The sequence below is a fragment of the Epinephelus moara genome, chromosome 17 (assembly GCF_006386435.1).
Source record: "Epinephelus moara isolate mb chromosome 17, YSFRI_EMoa_1.0, whole genome shotgun sequence".
Classification (NCBI taxonomy): Eukaryota; Metazoa; Chordata; class Actinopteri; order Perciformes; family Serranidae; genus Epinephelus; species Epinephelus moara.
Genome location: NC_065522.1, coordinates 29,344,987 through 29,362,404, shown reverse-complemented (window position 1 = coordinate 29,362,404; position 17,418 = coordinate 29,344,987). Strand labels below are relative to the sequence as shown.

At 43.2% G+C, this 17,418-nt stretch overlaps 2 protein-coding genes across 2 annotated transcripts in view; one reads left to right on the top strand and one right to left on the bottom strand.

Moving 5' to 3' along the window:
• Window positions 1-2,863, bottom strand: part of anapc10 (anaphase promoting complex subunit 10) — a 5,775-nt gene extending 2,912 nt beyond the window's left edge. Inside the window, exons 1-5 of the mRNA XM_050066500.1 lie at window positions 2,714-2,863; window positions 1,316-1,431; window positions 1,140-1,230; window positions 919-1,039; window positions 775-828 (exon numbers count right to left, since the gene is read on the bottom strand). Coding sequence (XP_049922457.1) covers window positions 775-828; window positions 919-1,039; window positions 1,140-1,230; window positions 1,316-1,430 — 381 coding nt within the window. The 5' untranslated portion in view covers window position 1,431; window positions 2,714-2,863. The remainder of the gene's footprint in view (window positions 1-774; window positions 829-918; window positions 1,040-1,139; window positions 1,231-1,315; window positions 1,432-2,713) is intronic.
• A 13-nt stretch (window positions 2,864-2,876) lies between these two features.
• Window positions 2,877-16,108, top strand: abce1 (ATP-binding cassette, sub-family E (OABP), member 1). Its single transcript, XM_050066477.1, has 19 exons — window positions 2,877-3,028; window positions 4,221-4,362; window positions 4,478-4,563; window positions 4,770-4,867; window positions 5,495-5,612; window positions 6,209-6,346; window positions 6,701-6,770; window positions 8,659-8,755; window positions 8,841-8,930; window positions 9,080-9,201; window positions 9,443-9,567; window positions 9,719-9,815; window positions 13,057-13,116; window positions 13,210-13,268; window positions 13,392-13,502; window positions 13,715-13,857; window positions 14,959-15,081; window positions 15,204-15,315; window positions 15,682-16,108. Exons 2-19 carry the CDS (start codon window positions 4,260-4,262, stop codon window positions 15,727-15,729), a joined length of 1,800 nt encoding a protein of 599 aa, XP_049922434.1. The 5' UTR covers window positions 2,877-3,028; window positions 4,221-4,259; the 3' UTR covers window positions 15,730-16,108.
• The last annotated feature ends 1,310 nt before the right edge of the window (window positions 16,109-17,418 follow it).

The following is a 17,418-nucleotide window of genomic DNA, read 5'->3' as shown; positions in this document are numbered from 1 at the left end:
TGTGTGTGTGTGTGTGTGTGTGTGTGTGTGTGTGTGTGTGTGTGTGTGTGTGTATATATATAACCTGAAAATAAGTAAAAAAAGAAAAGTAAAAAAAAAAAAAAAACCCTGAAAATAAGCACCACAGTAAAACAAAATAATAATTACCTTTAAAAAAAATAAGCAAAAAAATAAAAGTTTAAAAAACAACAAGAAAATTACCTGAAAATAAGCAAAAAATAAAAGTATATAAAAAAAAAACAAACAAGAAAATTACCTAATAAAGATTGGTCAAAAATGTAATGAAATAATATCTATTTTCTGTAACATAATTTTAAACATATATTAAGAATACTTAAGAGCTTTGATAATGTTCTAATAATGCTCATAACCTTTTCCCACCATGTTTTCTATAGAAATCAAACCAATACTTGGAGGTTTTGATGGTTGAAATGCGTGTTAAAGGCACTTGACCCAGGTTTTAAAGGGTTTAAATACACACACCACTAGATGGCACACGTGCGCCATCTAGTGGGCGCAGAAAATAAAGGAAATGGTTCATGACACAACTAAATATTTATATTAATAAATGTGAGGAGCCTAGATCGATCAATGCCAGCGGCTCCTTGATACTCGGAGCTACAGGCTGGTTTTGATCAGAGCCAAAAAGGTATTATGGGTCAAATGAAAGATAAGGTCACGTCAAACACCGACAGCCCTGAGAACCATTCATGAAACTAACCTGTGCAGGAAGAAGCAGAGGAATCACAGACACACACTGATTAGAAACGTCACCTGATTCATCAGAGAGATGTGGATCCACCCGCTGGGCTCCACCATCTCTAACTGCTGCAGAGAGGAAGAGGAGGAGGACCATGGTGAGAACAGAGCACATCATGTGAAGCGTCAGGCAGCGATAAACACATCAAGAGTTGTTACCCTGATCTCTTGTAGGTTGTGGAAGTTGTTTCCCACTCTGACGGAGATCTTACTGGGCGTGTAGCTCTCATCGGATTTATAATCAGCGTAAATACACAGCATCTTCACGGTCGTTCTCCTCCTGCACATAAACACAGACGCACAGTTTAACACGCCACACCATATCCCTATCAAGACATCCAGTACTCCCAGTACTCCCAGTACCAGCAGGACCGTGTTACCTGAACTGTATGTTGACTAAATGAGGCTGCGATCCGTCTGACTGCCAGTAGGTCTCCAGGTTGTCGTCCCTCAGCTGATCCACTCCGAAACCTGGACACAAGTTCAGCTACCATCAGACTACACTCACCACTCTGTGTATTGTATCTGTATCTCTGCATTAGGGTTTGGAGCTGACCGGGTTTACAGGAGGAGAGGGACCACACCGCCTGGGAGCCGATCTCACGAACCGTCCCGGTCCGCTCCAGCTGCTTCGGGTCGGCGCCGGGTGGCGTCTTGCTCGGGGTGGCCATCCTTCACATCACAGGGAAATACAGAAACATGAGTTCAGTGAACACAGTCTCAAAACTCAGGAACATAACGCCAAACTCCCTTTGCATTTTTTACATTTTGATGTTTGCCTGTAAATTAAAATATGCAAATTAATGACAGAGTCTGATTTGAGAGCTTCTGAGAATTAATAGGTTTTTAGGAAAAATTCGGCAGGTAAGTGACACATCTGGTGGCATCTTACTTCGCCAGGCAGCTTACATTTAGTGCCACATTTGTGGTTAATACCTTGGCTTTGCTCGCAATACTTTAAGGAAGGAATATCAAACATATTCATCCTTAACACAAAATATAAAAATGGACCGCAGTGTTTGAATTATGTGTTGTTAAATGCATGCAACCTAAGGCCAAACTCCCTTCACATTTCTCACATTTTTAAGTTTACTTGAAAATTGACAGATGTAAACTAATGACAGAATCTGATTTAAGAGCTTTTAAGAATTAAAAGGTCCTTAAGGGAAAATCGGCATTTAAGGGACACATCTGGTGGCATCTTATTTAGGGTGGGAGTATCACACATATAGATTCGTGTAAGCTGAACATAAAAATGGACCACAACGTTTCAATAAATCGTTACTTGTTGTCTGAAATGCATGCAATGTCCAGGAAGTCAGCCAAACTCCCTTCAAATTTCTAACATTTTTAGTTAAATTGTATATTAGAAGATTTAAACTGATGACACAATCTATCTAAAGAGCTTCGGGGAATTATTACATTCCTAGGATATATTCGGCATATATGTGACACATCTAGTAGCGATTTATTTAGCTGCATTAAAAAATAGGATAAATGTAAGTGTGGCTATCTGAAGGAGGGGGATATCAAACCTACTGATTAAAACATTTACTCGTATTAAAATGATGATAGAGTCAAAGTGAAAGGCTTCTGGGAATTACTAGATCTTTAGGGGAAATTCGGCATACAAGTGACACATCTGGTGCCATCTTATTTGGTTAAAATGTATATAAAGTGCAAAATATGTGGTTATTTTAATCGTGGCTATTTGAAGGAGGGGAACTCAAACACTCCAATCGGTAACACCGAATTTAAGAAAGGACCACAACGTTTAAAAAAGAAGTTGTTTGTCATTTCCCGAAATGCAGGCAATGTCATTATGTGAGTGAAAATTAAACGAGCGTTCAAACGGAGTTTGGTGTGGAGCTGCAGCTAGCTGCTAACAGCTAATATTTCTCCACTAAAGCCACTGAAACTTAAATGTACGACATGAATATGAGGTTAAACTTACAATAGTGGTTGTGACGAGTCTCCAATGTGTCGCGTTAATGCATCGCATGTTAAGAAAAAGGTGGACAAAGCTCAAATCCGCATTGTTTTGCTGCGGCCACTTCGAATCTCCCACTTTTGAGTCCGGGGCGCTTTCACATGACGTCACCGAGCGCAGCGTCGCACTCTGTCGGCGTCTCTCCCGCCATCTTTCCAGCCGGCTTCCAGGAGACGAACACGTTGCTGGAAAAAAAGAAGTTTCAGCCCCGATTTTTTGTGTCTAAACGTCGTTTCTCGTTTGTTTTCTCTCGAGCCGGGGAACGGGAGCCGAAGAGGGGTGAGTTTTTAACTTATCGCTCCGGATTTCGTGCCTTTTTTCGGGTTGTGTCGCCGTAAAAGCGAGCGCTGTTCCCCCACTGAGCAGCTGTCAAAGTGCGGGGCCTCCGATGCTAATGTCGTAACCGTTAGCTAGCTGACAGTAGCCTCCAGGTTAATACTCGTAGTAAGCGGTGTTGTGTAGCCTCCAGCGTGGCCGTTTAACCATCGATTTACCCGCCTGAGCACAAACGTAGAGCTAGTTAATAGTGTGAGAGTGTACGTTAGCTTGAACACAGCTCTTATTAATAGCAGAGGCCCACCGACAACATTACGTTTTCGCTTCGCCTCTCAAAATCCTGTAAAGAAATTGTTCAATTTAAGCTTTTCCTGCTCATCGACATTTATATACACATAGAAGGCCACGATACAAGACGTCTTGTCAGTCTTTACGGTCGGTTGATGAATTCGGCATATGAATGACTCACTGATCGGCAGGTTATTTAAGGACAAATCCAACTTTGGTGCTCGACACCGCCCGTCACGTTGCGTCTCTCCTTTGGGATGTTATTCATAGAAAATAACAGTTTAACCTTCATTTTTAATCACGCGTGTTTCACTTCATGTGTTAAATGTATGCCGGGTTGAAAGGGCGGACACCACCGACTGGTTAAAGGTCGTAAATCACGTATAATGACGGGCATGTACGTTCAGTGGCGAGGCAACAATAAAAGGCCAGGCTTTTAAATGGAGTCTAGTGTGACTCACTCTCCTCAAAAAACACTGCGTGGCGCTAACTTGACCGGTTCGCAGCAGATTCATTTACGTAAGTTCCACCTCCTGATGCCTTGAAATGAAAACCCACCAGACTGGGATCTGCATTAAGGCCAGGGAGCGCTAGCTGTGGTTGCAGTCAGGAGCAGGTAGAGGCTGGTGCAGGGCCGTGGTGCTGCATGCCCATTGTTCAAGGCAAAGGCTGTGCGTTTTTGTTCAGAATTGAAATGTGTTGCTTCAGCAGAGTGAGCAGTGTGAATGAGGACACAGGTTTGAGCCTGAACCTCTGCAAATTAGATAGTGTCTCTATTGACTGTGGTACCTGACTCTCTAAATGTGTGTGTCGGATGAAAACTAATATGTCTCCCATTCTACCTTCATTTCCTTCATCAGCCTGCCTCGTCATTAACCACCCAGATAACTCCCGTCTCCTTGTTCAGCTCCACAGGTGCTAGCGTCCGTCATTCCAGCCCTCCATCATGGCAGACAAAAACACCAGGATCGCCATCGTCAACCACGACAAATGCAAACCGAAGAAATGCCGTCAGGAGTGCAAGAAAAGCTGCCCAGTGGTCCGCATGGGTGAGCGCTCATTTAGTCGCTCATGTTGTTCATGTCCAGAAAGATTTAGCTGTCAGAAGTAGAATCAACTGCAACACTTCAAAACTAACCTGTACTCAAATGTGTGTGTTTGCAGGTAAGCTGTGTATCGAGGTGACTCCACAGAGTAAGATTGCCTGGATCTCAGAGTCTCTGTGCATAGGCTGCGGCATCTGCATCAAGGTAATAACACCTGAAGTCACATTTAAGTCTAGTTAGTTAAGACATTGTGATAGCTGGTCTTTCATCAGCAGCCTCATGAGACTTTTAGTTCAGCATTCTGTCATCTCATTTGCCCTTCAGTCAATCGAGACAGTCTGAAGGATCGATAAAAAGAGTTACTGCATCCATGTTTTTATTCTAAGTCTGGCTGTCCTTTGTCGTTGTAGAAATGTCCGTTCGGAGCGTTGTCGATCGTCAACCTGCCCAGCAACCTGGAGAAGGAAACCACACACAGATACTGCGCCAACTCCTTCAAACTGCACCGGTACGCTGCTTATTTGAGTCATCAGTCGGAGACCTCTCAGTCAACTGAGGTTCTTAAAGTCAAGCAGGTTTTTTTTTTATTGTTGTTGTTGTTGTGTCAGTCAGTGTGCCTTCTGGGGGCATTTTGGTCCCCAGATTTTGCTCCTTGGTACAAGCAGCTGCCCTCAGGAAGAGACGCTTTTCCTCGTCAGGCTCTGAGATAACGGCATCTTCTTTTACAGCTCACAGCAACTTAATACGACACAGTCTCCGGCTTTTATTTAATCTGTAGCGTCGGAGAGAAATTTTGTTCTGATCCCTTTTTCGTGCAGTTGGCTTGTTTGCTGTATTACGTGGACGTCACTGTCACTGAACGTCCAGCTGAACCTCGCTCAGCACTATTTGGATGATCATATTGAACAGCCAAATCTGATTGGAACGCTAAATGTCGTTTATTCGATCAACCACTGAACTAAACTGAATATAAAGTATTTAAATGCATGGCTAACCTGTAACAGAGTATTTTTACGTTGCTGTGTGGGTGCAGAGTACTTCCACCACTGCTACACTGTGTTTGAAGAATACTGAGATCTTGGTGTCGCTCTACATGTGTTGCTGTGTTTATAATGTGGTTTGTGTGTGTGTGCAGACTGCCGATCCCCCGGCCCGGTGAGGTGCTGGGATTGGTGGGGACCAACGGTATCGGCAAGTCTACAGCTCTGAAGATCCTGGCTGGAAAACAGAAACCCAACCTGGGCAGATACGATGTGAGTGTTCAGACACATCGTCATGTTTCTGTAAAGCCGACATGTTGCGGTGTGATCTGGTGTTAGAGGCGGTGCTGTGCTGACGAGATAACACGTGGGTGTAGCTGCTCACAGCTGCCATTTTCTCTTCTGACCAACTGATCGACTGAAAACTTCGTTTGCTGAAAAACTCTGTGTGATAAGAAAAGATCGGCTCTTGTACTGATAAGGACAATACTGCAAATCCAGCTCATTGATTAATTAGCTAATTAATGTTTTCCCTCATCACTTACAAAAAATACACATATACAGGAGCATACGATTCAGTTTGATCAGATAGTTTAAAACCGCTTCTCGATTCCCGTCCCTAAAGTGACATCACTTAGATATTTATGAGATATTTTAACAGTCTAAGCGACTTATTAAATGTATCTACAGGAGTCAAATCAGGAGCAGTCGTGTGTCGCGGTCTGTACTGTGCAGGTTTCAAGTCAAACACTCGTCTGGTTGCTGTCAGAGCAGAGATTACAAACGATAAGCATTAAACGTCTGTGCTGTTTCACATGCTCTCTCTGTCCACATGTTAATGTCGTGTACGTGACTGTGTTTTTCCCCAGAATCCTCCAGACTGGCAGGAGATCTTGACCTACTTCAGAGGTTCTGAGCTGCAGAACTATTTCACCAAAATCCTGGAGGACGACCTGCGGGCCATCGTCAAACCGCAGTACGTCGACCAGATCCCAAAGACTGTCAAGGTAAGCCAGCTCAGCACTTCCTGTTCACAGCGGGGGAAAGCAACCAAGTACATTTACTCAAGTACTGTACTGAAGTGTAGCAGGTTGATACTTTTACTTTACTTCATGTACAGCTGTAATAGCTTTGATTTTATATATGAAATAGATTTATACTTTAACATAATGCCAGTAATACTAATGTACTTTCACTCTGTTACAAGCACAAACTTGAGTATTTTACAGCGTGATGTTGTCACTTAAGTAGAGGATCTGAATATTTCTTCCACGGCAGATCTTGTTATTGTTTTAATCATATTGTTTGAAGTGTGTTAAATGATTTCAGTACTGGTTGTAATTCTCCCTGTGTGCCTGCAGGGGTCAGTAGGGGCCATCCTGAGCAGGAAAGACGACACAGACACACAGAACATCGTCTGTGATCAGCTGGGTAAATAACAAACACACGATATATATATACACACTCAGACAAACACTTAAAAGGGGAACTTTGGTATCTTTTTGCCCCTGACAGGTCTGATTGTTCGTAGAAGTGTCTGACAACATTGTTGCGTCCTGTTTTGTGTCAAAGTTTCGCTGAAGAAGTCTCACAAGAGGTGACTCTTGCAGTGAGAGCTGAACATGAGTCCTGATAAGAGTAGGAAAGGCCTATCTTACGCCGGAATTCCACTGGATGTGTGTCCGTTGCGGAACGGCAGCACTGGTTATCTGCTCCGTGCTCCACCGTCCGTCAACACCCACCGGCTGTGTTTGCTGTGTGGAGCGGTGCAGCTCCAGAGTCACGAGGACCCACGAGATCTCGCGAATTATAACAAGATGTAGTTTCTATAAACAGAACCACAAAGCCAGAGGAGTAGTAGGAAGACATCTGGGTGCACCTCCATGATTAACATCTCCTCGTCCATGGTGTCACCGGGGTGAAATGACGTCTGAAAACTTCTGACCTGTTGACTTCAGGCCTGCCTCCGCCCATTATGACGTTTTCAAGGTGTAGTGCAGGGAAATATGATCCACCGTGAACACTGTGTATTTTATTTTAAAAATTAACTGGATGTTTTATTTTGTTTCTGTGCACGACTTCCTGCCCCGCACGATCTGCTCCATGCTGAATTGCTGCGACGTGCTCCGGCAGAAATAGAAGTCCTGCGTATCTGTTGCGGAGGGCTCCGGAGTGCCGCAGCTGTCACGGAGCCGCAGCCAGGAATTTGGGGGTTAGGCCCCGATCGTACAGGATGTGTTATAGCAGCTGGAGGCTCCTTTTTGTAATAGTTTTTAATGAGAATGAAGCTTTTTGCTTGCATTTCTTTTTGCGTTGTGACGCGCCTGACGTTTGTGCGCTCTGGATGCCTGGCGTTTTGCCCGAGGCGCTTTGAACTCCTTGAGTCTAAAAAACGTCAACTCAGAACGGAAAAGCGCCTCACGTCATCTCTTTTTCCTCATCTTTTTTCCCATTATCCAATCGGATGATTTGAGAGGCGAGTCTTCTGTGGTGGTCACGACAGCAAGTTCACAGTTGGTAAACCATGAAGGAGAAACTGGTGGTAGCAGTTGCTGGATACCCAGAGCTATACGACTATATGCCTGGAAACAGCCATCATGGAGGAGAAGCTCCTGGACCAACTGGTGGTACTCCCCATGATCCAGCCTCTTTTTTAGGGCCTCATGTACCCACACAGATCTCTGTTTATCTGCTGACAGCCTCTCACCCTCAACCAGAGCTACACACAGTACTTTTTTTAACTAGTGGCATTCAACAATTGAAGTTTTCCAACAGATAAACAACATAATGCAACGGGAGACAACATATTATAGTAGATCAAAGAAGAGCAGGTAACAAAACAAAAACTATTTAAGCTGTAGTTGTTAGTCGTCTCCATACTGGGCACGTCCCACTGGCAGCAGGCCCCGGGGCAGACCCAGAACACACTGGAGGGATTACATACCTGATCTCATCCTGGGAACACCTCGGGGTCCCCCAGGAGGAGCTGGAAAGCGTTGCTGAGGAGAGGGACGCTGGGGGTGCTTTGCTTGGCCTGCTGCCTCCGTGACCCGATGAAAATAGATGGATGAATAGATAGTAGTTATGGCGACACCATAGTAGTTAAGTTAAGTAAAATAAGCCACACCAGTAAGATAAGGAAAAGAAAAGAAACACAAGGGAACAAAATATGATTAAAATACACCAGAGATAAAAAATAATGTGTTATTTATTTTCCTTTGTTAATAGGTTAAGTTGATATTGATACATTCCAACAACATAAAGGTTGTTTTGCCACGTCTCTATTGTGATTGGTCGTTTATTTGTTGTTGCCGGGCAGATCTGAGTCACCTGCGCGAGAGGAACGTGGAGGATCTGTCCGGAGGAGAGCTGCAGAGGTTCGCCTGCGCCGTCGTCTGCATCCAGAGAGCCGACATGTGAGGAAACGACCCGCTGCTGCCGATCGTAGGTCCACCGTTTGACCGCGAACGCGCAGACTGACGTTTTGTTTCTGTGCCGCAGATTTATGTTTGATGAGCCGTCCAGTTACCTGGATGTGAAACAGAGGCTGAAGGCTGCCATCACCATCCGCTCACTCATCACCCCGGACAGGTAACGCCCGTCAGTCACTCCCTCTGCTTACAGTGACCAGTTTGTAGTGCTTAAAGTATCCGAGTGCATCGCCACACAGACTGTGCATTTTCTTCATCGTTCTTAAACTGTGTCAGAGTTGTGTATAAGTGTGTGTGTGTGTGTTGCAGGTACATCATTGTGGTGGAGCACGACCTGAGTGTGTTGGATTACCTGTCTGACTTCATCTGCTGTCTGTACGGTGTCCCCAGCGCCTACGGAGTCGTCACCATGCCCTTCAGCGTCCGAGAGGGTAAAACCCAAAACACACAAATAAAGACAGTAAAGGTGCAACAGTGTGTAAAACGAATGGTTGGAAACATACGGTGGATGTCGGGTCATGGGTCTGCATGTTTCCACTGCAGCAGAGAAAACAAAAGATTAAATTTATTTAGTTACAAACACTAAATGGTGACTGATGGGTGATTCTTACAGTAGAAATTAAGACAACTTGTCCATCAAAAAGAAGTCTTTAATTTCCTTTTCACTCTCAGGCATCAATATCTTCCTGGACGGTTACGTTCCCACGGAGAATCTCAGGTTTCGTGAGACCTCATTGGTCTTCAAGGTGGCTGAGACGGCCAATGAGGAGGAGGTGAAGAGACTCAGGCACTACCAGGTGTGTTCACGTCATCTGATCTTATACATCGCTGTCTTTTTTTACCTGGTAGTCACTTCCATCCTCCTTCCCCCAGTTTCGTTCTTCTGTGTCCATATTTCCTTCGTCTGTCCTCCTCCCCTTTTCATCTTGATGTGCTTTCGTTGTTCAGTATCCAGAAATGTCGAAGACGATGGGCGAGTTCACGCTGGACATCAAAGGAGGAGAGTTTACAGACTCTGAGATCATGGTGATGCTGGGAGAGAACGGTAAGCAGCCGAGGTCCTAGTCTGAATCTTTTTTATCAGACAGAATTAAGACAGAATTTTACTGTGGAAAAACTGCTTGTGTTTAGACATTAAACATTTCAGAACTTTGTAAAAAAGAAAAAAAAGTTAATCATCAAGCTGTTGAAAAAAGTAACGTTTGGGTGTCGGTACCAGATCTGTAAGATCCTGTTTCGGCTGAGTTGCAAAAACCTTGAACCAGTCTGGGGCTGCACGACATGATAACGGTCAATATCGCGATAACGTAAGGCTGTGCAATTAATCGTCTGGTGATCGTGATTACGATTTTGAGGTCAAACAATTTCAAAATAAATTAAATCGAGGGTAAACGATTTTTAGAAGACACGCATGCTCAATATCGCCCCCTCCCCTCCTCTCCCGGAGACCTTCCACAGACTTCAGATCACGTTACGTCTTTCCAAGATGGCGGCAGCAGGCAGTTCGGTCTAGGTAGGTAATACAGTTGCAAACAATCTTTTTAAAGGTGCGGACAGACCAAACCGACATCAAAGAACTAGCGGCGATGAGAGCCATCTCTTGCGTCATCTGCGTCGCCTCACGTCGCCCTGTGTCAGTTTCATTTGAACACACTACAAAGACTACAGCCGACGGCCAAGTAGCACATACGTTCTGTGCCTGCGTGAGAGAGAGCAGAGTGAGAGAGTGGTACATCCTGTCAGCCGAGGGGTTTCCTATCTGTGCAGCCGAGCACCGCAGCACCTCCACGGACTATTACATCCAGACGGTCCCGGTGTTTCCTCCTCAGGCTCCACTTCACTCAGCTGCCCGATAAACCCGCTGCTTCTTCCCACTTTAACCTGAATAACAAACCAGGGCTCGGTGCTCCGGTTGGATCCAAACGGAGAGCCGGGGCTAGCGGAGGCTAACTGGCTGTGCTTCCCTCCGGTCATGCTGCGGCTAACGCTCCACTAGCCGCTCCCAGCTAGCCCGTTTGTTATTCAGGTTAAAGTGGGAGAGGCAGCGGATCTGTCGGGCAGCTGAGTGAAGTGGAGCCTGCGGAGGAAGCACCGGTTAGCCCCGGTTTCACTACAGACAGTTTCACTCGCTACAGGGGTGAGGAAGTAAAACCTGAACAGCCAATCAGAGTGGTCTCTCTCACCGACAAGCTCCGCCGCTGATTCAACATGCTCAATCGGCCGAAAAGCTGTTGACAGGGGTTTGACTAGTGCCAACAGTGTGGGACACACCACAAAGACTAGGGCGACAGACGCTCACCGATAGCCCGACATTGGCCAACGGGCCGACCGTCGGTCTGGTGTGTCAGCACCTTAAATGAACTCTCTGATCACCTCAGAAGTTGTCGTTGCTTTTGGTATGATGTTAGGGTCTGTCGCAGTCGACCACCGAAGTGTGGTGCGATTCTGTGCACTGGAAGTGGGTTCAACGATAACTTTCAAGTGGGGTTCCATGCTGTGCCCTTAGAGTTAGCCGTGTGAGCCATTCCGCTAGTATATGCTGAAGCTGTCTACATAGCGCTACATCCTATTCGCATGATTTTGCTTCCCAAGGCACGTTCCAACTCGGGATCATCAAGGAGTACACCCCAGATCAAGTTTACCCCGGATTGGTCTTTAAAGCAATGTTAGAGCGCCACGTAGTGCCACGACTAGGCCTGTGTATTTGTTTACAAATACATCATCAGCGAATAAGCATCCAGCCTACAGCATGTTTTCAAAGTGAAAACATAATCGTTTGCATCATCGTGATTTCAATTTTGACTAAAATAATCGTGATTATGATTTTTGTCCATAATCGAGCAGCCCTATGATAACGATATTACTTGTGATAAACAGATATTCAAGTGTACTCAGTTTTTCTGCTGCTTTCAGTACACTGCAGAAATACTACAAATTGTGTGTGGAAATTATTTCCAGCGTTCTTTTATTGAACGAATCGATCATTGAACTCAACACAAAAGGCACCAATAAAAAGAAATAAGTTACATTTTAAAGTGCCGCTTTCTTCTGATGCTTTATTACAACATACTAAAAAAAAAAAACCTGACAGCAGAATTGCAGTTTTTCACAATATGTTTACTGCACTAGTTCACACCACGATGACAACTTAAAAAAATGACATCATTGCACAGTTTCATGGTAATTCATTTAGTAGTTAAGACATTTTACTAAAACCCAAAAATGTCAACTTCATGGTGGCGCTACAAGAAAAGTCACGGGATCACCAAAATCAGTCGTATTCACCATGTGGGCACCACGAAACTCTGCGCCAGAGTTTATTTATTTATCCAATTTGAAGACAGATTTTTATCGTGCCTCTGTGCCGGTGAGAGCCGTGGCCGGAGACATCATGTTTCAGGTTGTCCGTACATCCATCCCATTCTCATGAACGCAATATCTCAAGAACGCCTCAAGGGAATTTCTTCAAATTTGGCCCAAATCTCCGCTTGTACTAAATGATAAACTGATTAGAATTTGGGCGTCTTACATCAAAGGTCAGTGTCACTGTGAATGCTAAAGAACATCTTGAGGGGATTTCTTTAAATTTGGCACAAACGTTAACTTGGACTCAACAATTAACTTGACTTTGGTAGTCAAAGGTCAAGGTCACTTTGGCCTTGCATCCGTCTCATCTTCAGAATGTGATATCTCAAAATGGCTTTAAGGGAATTTCTTTAAATTTGGCACAAACGTCCACTTGGACTCAAGAATAAACAGATTAGAACTTGTTGGTCAAAGGTCAAGGTCACTGTGACCTCACAAACTTTTTTTTTTTTTTTTTTTTTTTTTGGCCATACCTCAAGAATTCATATGCTAATGATGACAAAACTTCACACTAATGTCTAACAGGATAAAATAATGAAGTGATGAGATTTTATATCCAAAAGGTCAAAGGTCACCTTCACTGTGACATCATCATGTTCTGCATAAAACACTTCTCTGCTCATTATTAAACGTCATATCTCAGGAATGGTTTACGAAGGCGTATAACCCCAAGGTGATAATTGTAGTTGTGAAATCTTGTTTAGATAACGTTTAACATTGAAAACGTTGGCTTCCTTTGTTGAATAAAAAATAGAGTTTTGTAGAAAAGTAAAATATGTTATTCATGAGTCAGGGAAGGAAAAAAGTTTAGTTATCGTATCGGCACCAAGGCATCGTCCAGTGTCCAGTGTCACCTCCTGTTTGGTCCTAAACAAACAAACAAGTTGCTGATGTTTGTATTTATGTTTGTGTGTCTTCAGGCACGGGGAAGACCACCTTCATCAGGATGTTGGCTGGAGGACTCAAACCTGATGGGGGAGGTGAGTATCACACATGTACACACACACACACACACACACACACACAGAGTGAAATGTGTGAACACACTGACTCACCTGTGCGCTCTCCCCCAGGTGAGGTTCCCATCCTGAACGTCAGCTACAAGCCTCAGACCATCAGCCCAAAGTTCAAGGTCTGTTCAGTCAGTTTCCTCATCGAGTCCAGTGCGATGCCTTCAGATGTTTGACAGATGAGTCGAATGTTTGAAGATGTGAAGAGTTTGTGTTTCTGTGTGTGTGTGTGTGTGTGTGTGCAGGGAAGCGTCAGAGCCCTGCTGCACGAGAAGATCAGAGACGCCTACACTCACCCGCAATTCATCACCGACGTCATGAAGCCGCTGCAGATAGAGAGCATCATCGACCAGGATGTAAGACGCTCACACGCACACTTATCTGCATGTTCTTACCCAGAGTCGCATCACACAGGAAGCAGAGGTGGAGGAAGTGCTCTGATCTTTAACTCAAGCAGAAGTATCCGTAACAGTGTGGACGAATACTCCATTACAAGCAGAAGTCCTCGTTAATGTTGTGACATAATGAGCGACTAACCCCTTCCTCCTCCTCTTCCTCCTCCCTTCAGGTGCAGAACCTGTCTGGTGGTGAGCTGCAGAGAGTCGCTCTCACTCTGTGTTTGGGGAAACCAGCTGACGTTTACCTGATCGACGAACCTTCGGCCTACCTGGACTCCGAGCAGAGATTGATGGCCGCCAGGGTCATCAAGAGGTCACAAACACTTTTCCATTTCGTACAGTAACGGGAAGAGTGTAGCTTCCTGCAGTCATCCCTCCTATGCTCCCACGTCTCCTCCCATCTGTCCTCGCTTCCTTCCCTTTTCTCTACATCCTCCCTCTCCTTCCTTAATATTTCCTCCCTTCCGTCCTCAGCTTTTTCCTCATATTTCTCTCCCGTACTTCCTCATTTTTCCTTCATACTTGCTTTTCTTCCCGCCCTACTTTTCCATTATTATTCCCCTCTTTTTTCACCCTCACTTTTCCTCCATACCTCCCACTCTTCTTCCCTCACTTTCCCTTCTACCCTCAATCAATCAATCAATCAATCAATTTTATTTATAAAGCCCAATATCACAAATCACAATTTACCCTAATTTTTCCTTCTCATCATCACTTACTTTTCCCCTTATATTTCCCTTCCTTTCTCACTTGTCCTTCAAAATTCTCTCTCCTCCACCCTCACGTTTTCTTCATATTTTCCTTCCGTACTCCCTCATTTTTCCTTTATATATCCCCTCTTTCCCATCATATTTCCTTCCTGTACTCCCTTTTTATTCTTTCATATTTCCCTCTCTTTTCCCTTCCTTCCAACTTCACTTTTCCTTTATATTTTCCTCCATTCCACCCTATTTTTTTCTTTATTTTCTTCTCTTCCTCCCGTACTTTTCCACTATAATTCTGTCTCTTTAACCCCCATTTTTTCTTTATACTTCCTGTCATTCATCACTTTTCCTCCATATTTTCTTCCCTTCCTTCATATTTCCCTCCCATCCTCCCTCATTTTTCCTTCCTTCCACCCTAATCTTTCTCTGACAATTCCTTTTGTTTTTTCCTCACCTTTCAATTATAACTCCCCCCTTTTTCACCCTGACTCCTCTTCCCTCACTTTTCCTTCATTCCCTAATATTTAAGGAAATATAAAGGTATATTTCTCTTCCTACCTTCCTCATCTTTCCTTCATACTTCACCCCTTCCTCCAACTCTACACAACTCCTCACATTCCCTTTTCCTCCACATCCCTTATTTCCCTCACTGTCTTTACGTCCTCCATCGTCCGCCTGTCTGACTGTGTCTCTGGTGTGTGTGCGCGCAGGTACATCCTCCACGCGAAGAAGACAGCGTTTGTGGTGGAGCACGACTTCATCATGGCGACCTACCTGGCCGACAGAGTCATTGTGTTCGACGGTATTCCCTCCAAGATGACTGCAGCTAACACGTAAGACCTTTAAATGAAACGCTCCCAACGTTAGCTAAACAAACTCCCTGTGATGTTCTAATTTATTTACGTCTGATTGTTACTGTTATCTATAAATCTGATTGTCTCTGTGTGTCCGTCAGTCCTCAGGGTCTGTTAGCGGGGATGAACAGGTTTCTGTCGCTGTTGGAAATCACGTTCAGGCGAGACCCGAACAACTTCAGACCGCGCATCAACAAGCAAAACTCCATCAAGGTACGAACACGGATAGTTAACGGCCTGCGAGTCATTCATAACGAGTGAACTCGAGATTAAAAGGACAAATAAGTCGACTGAGACGTTTAAATGGCAGTTATTTTGATACCTTCACTGCCTCCTGCTGCCGACCTAAGTTCAAGACTTACATAAGTCACTTCTTTTCAAGTGACAGTTATATTAATATAGTATTGTTACTTATTGTGTCCCAAAGAGTAGACACTGTATTGCGTTATGTGCTGAAGTGTGCACATCCCAGCGCACAGATATCGGCTTCACAAACCGACCGTGATTTTTGCCGACAACGCCTCGACTTGCAAATACAGTTGTGTTTAAAGACTGACCTGTGTCCCCTCTGTCTCCCAGGACACAGAACAGAAGAAGAGCGGAAACTACTTCTTCCTGGACGACTAAGACGACTTCCTGTTTGACCAACCGTGACTTCCTGCAACGTTGCCGGAGCTGTGCTCAGCACCTGACAGTGTTCTTGTTGCAGTCGAGACACCTACAAACAATAACAACTAGGCTGCATTCAACAAATAGCAGATATGTTTAAAAGAATATTGTAAGAAACATAAAAATAAAAACCCATCAGCCTTTTATGTACCAGGCTGCATTCAATAGCCAGCAATGTTGTGACATGTTTAAAATGAAAAAAGTGCATTGCATTCTGTGTCCGTCAGCCCGAACATACTGGGCTGTATTCACAAGCCAGCGACATTGTGGAACATTAAGCAGCATATTTTAACACTCATGCATTTACAATAAATAATAATAAACTGATGCTACCTGATCCTGACCATGAGTTTCTATCTCTATTTATTATGTCCCGGATCTGTCGTCATAGTCTCTGCAGCCGCAGCTAATTCCAACCCTTCAGACATTCGGAGGCCATTTTGAACCATTTAAGTTGTAGTACCGTGTTCCAGCCAACAGGTGGCTGACCCCCAAAATTTTGTCTAAGATTATCTTTGGATCTCTGACAATTTGAGATATTGCATCATAATTTCAAAGTGGCATGAGGAAAAGGAGATAATTATTATCATAAGTATTTTAATTATAGTCATGAAAATGTCAGTGTATTATGTTAAAATTAAAAAAAAAAAACAGGAAAAAAAACGGTATAGTAACTCACGAGAGTAAATCGGATACTATACCACAAATGTTCTCATGACACTTTTCAACATAGAATGCTATGGCTTTTAGTTTTTTAACAATTTACTATATCATTACAAGAACCATGAAAAAGTATACCTGTCATTTCTTTATGACACTTTTTAACATACTTAACGATAATTTTTTCAATGTTTTTGGACATACTGTACGAAGACCTTTTTTTTAATGAGAACTTTCTACATGCTATCCAATGATGTTTTTGGACATGGCATACTATGACTACTCTGTTGATTTCCTTGTATTATACTACATTTTTTCAAGACATCTTTAAGTATACTCAACAATGTTTTTCCATGTTTTTCAACGTAATATACTGTGACATTTTTTATTGATGGAAATTTTTTGATTTTATACACTATAACTTGAATTTTTTGGATATACCATAAGATGACTTTTTTTTAAACGGCATTTCTGGTTATGACTTTGATGACGTTTTTCAACATAATATTGTATAGCTTTTGTAATGACATATTGTTACATTCTATACTATGATCTAACCAAATTTGACATCTGTGACGTTTCTTGACATACTATTTTATGACATTTTATTTCATATTATAGTATGTCAATGAAAGTGGTAAAATTGCACAGAATACTGTGTTACAAAAAGTAATGGCAAAAAAACGATCAAGAACATCATAATATAGCGTTACAGTATAGCATGGCGAAAGAACTTAATTATATGGTATGTTGAAAAAACTACGAAGACGTCAAAGTCTAGTATGTCGAAAAACCTGGTAAAATGTCTTTGAATAGTATGCCGAAAAAAACATATTTTGAAAATCATGAAGTATAGTATAGTATGTCATCCAAAAATATGAATACACGTCATAGTATAGTATGTCGTTCAAAATCGTGAAAAAACATCATAGTATAGCATGTCGTCCAAAGTCATAAAAAACATCATAGTATAGCATGTAGTTCAAA

Bases quoted from the DNA above. Each gene is read 5' to 3' on its own strand.
- abce1 (XM_050066477.1), top strand. From the start codon at position 4,260: ATGGCAGACAAAAACACCAGGATCGCCATCGTCAACCACGACAAATGC. The intron at 6,347-6,700 runs GTAAGCCAGCTC...GTGTGCCTGCAG, and splicing joins AGATCCCAAAGACTGTCAAG to GGGTCAGTAGGGGCCATCCT. The intron at 8,756-8,840 runs GTGAGGAAACGA...TCTGTGCCGCAG, and splicing joins TGCATCCAGAGAGCCGACAT to ATTTATGTTTGATGAGCCGT.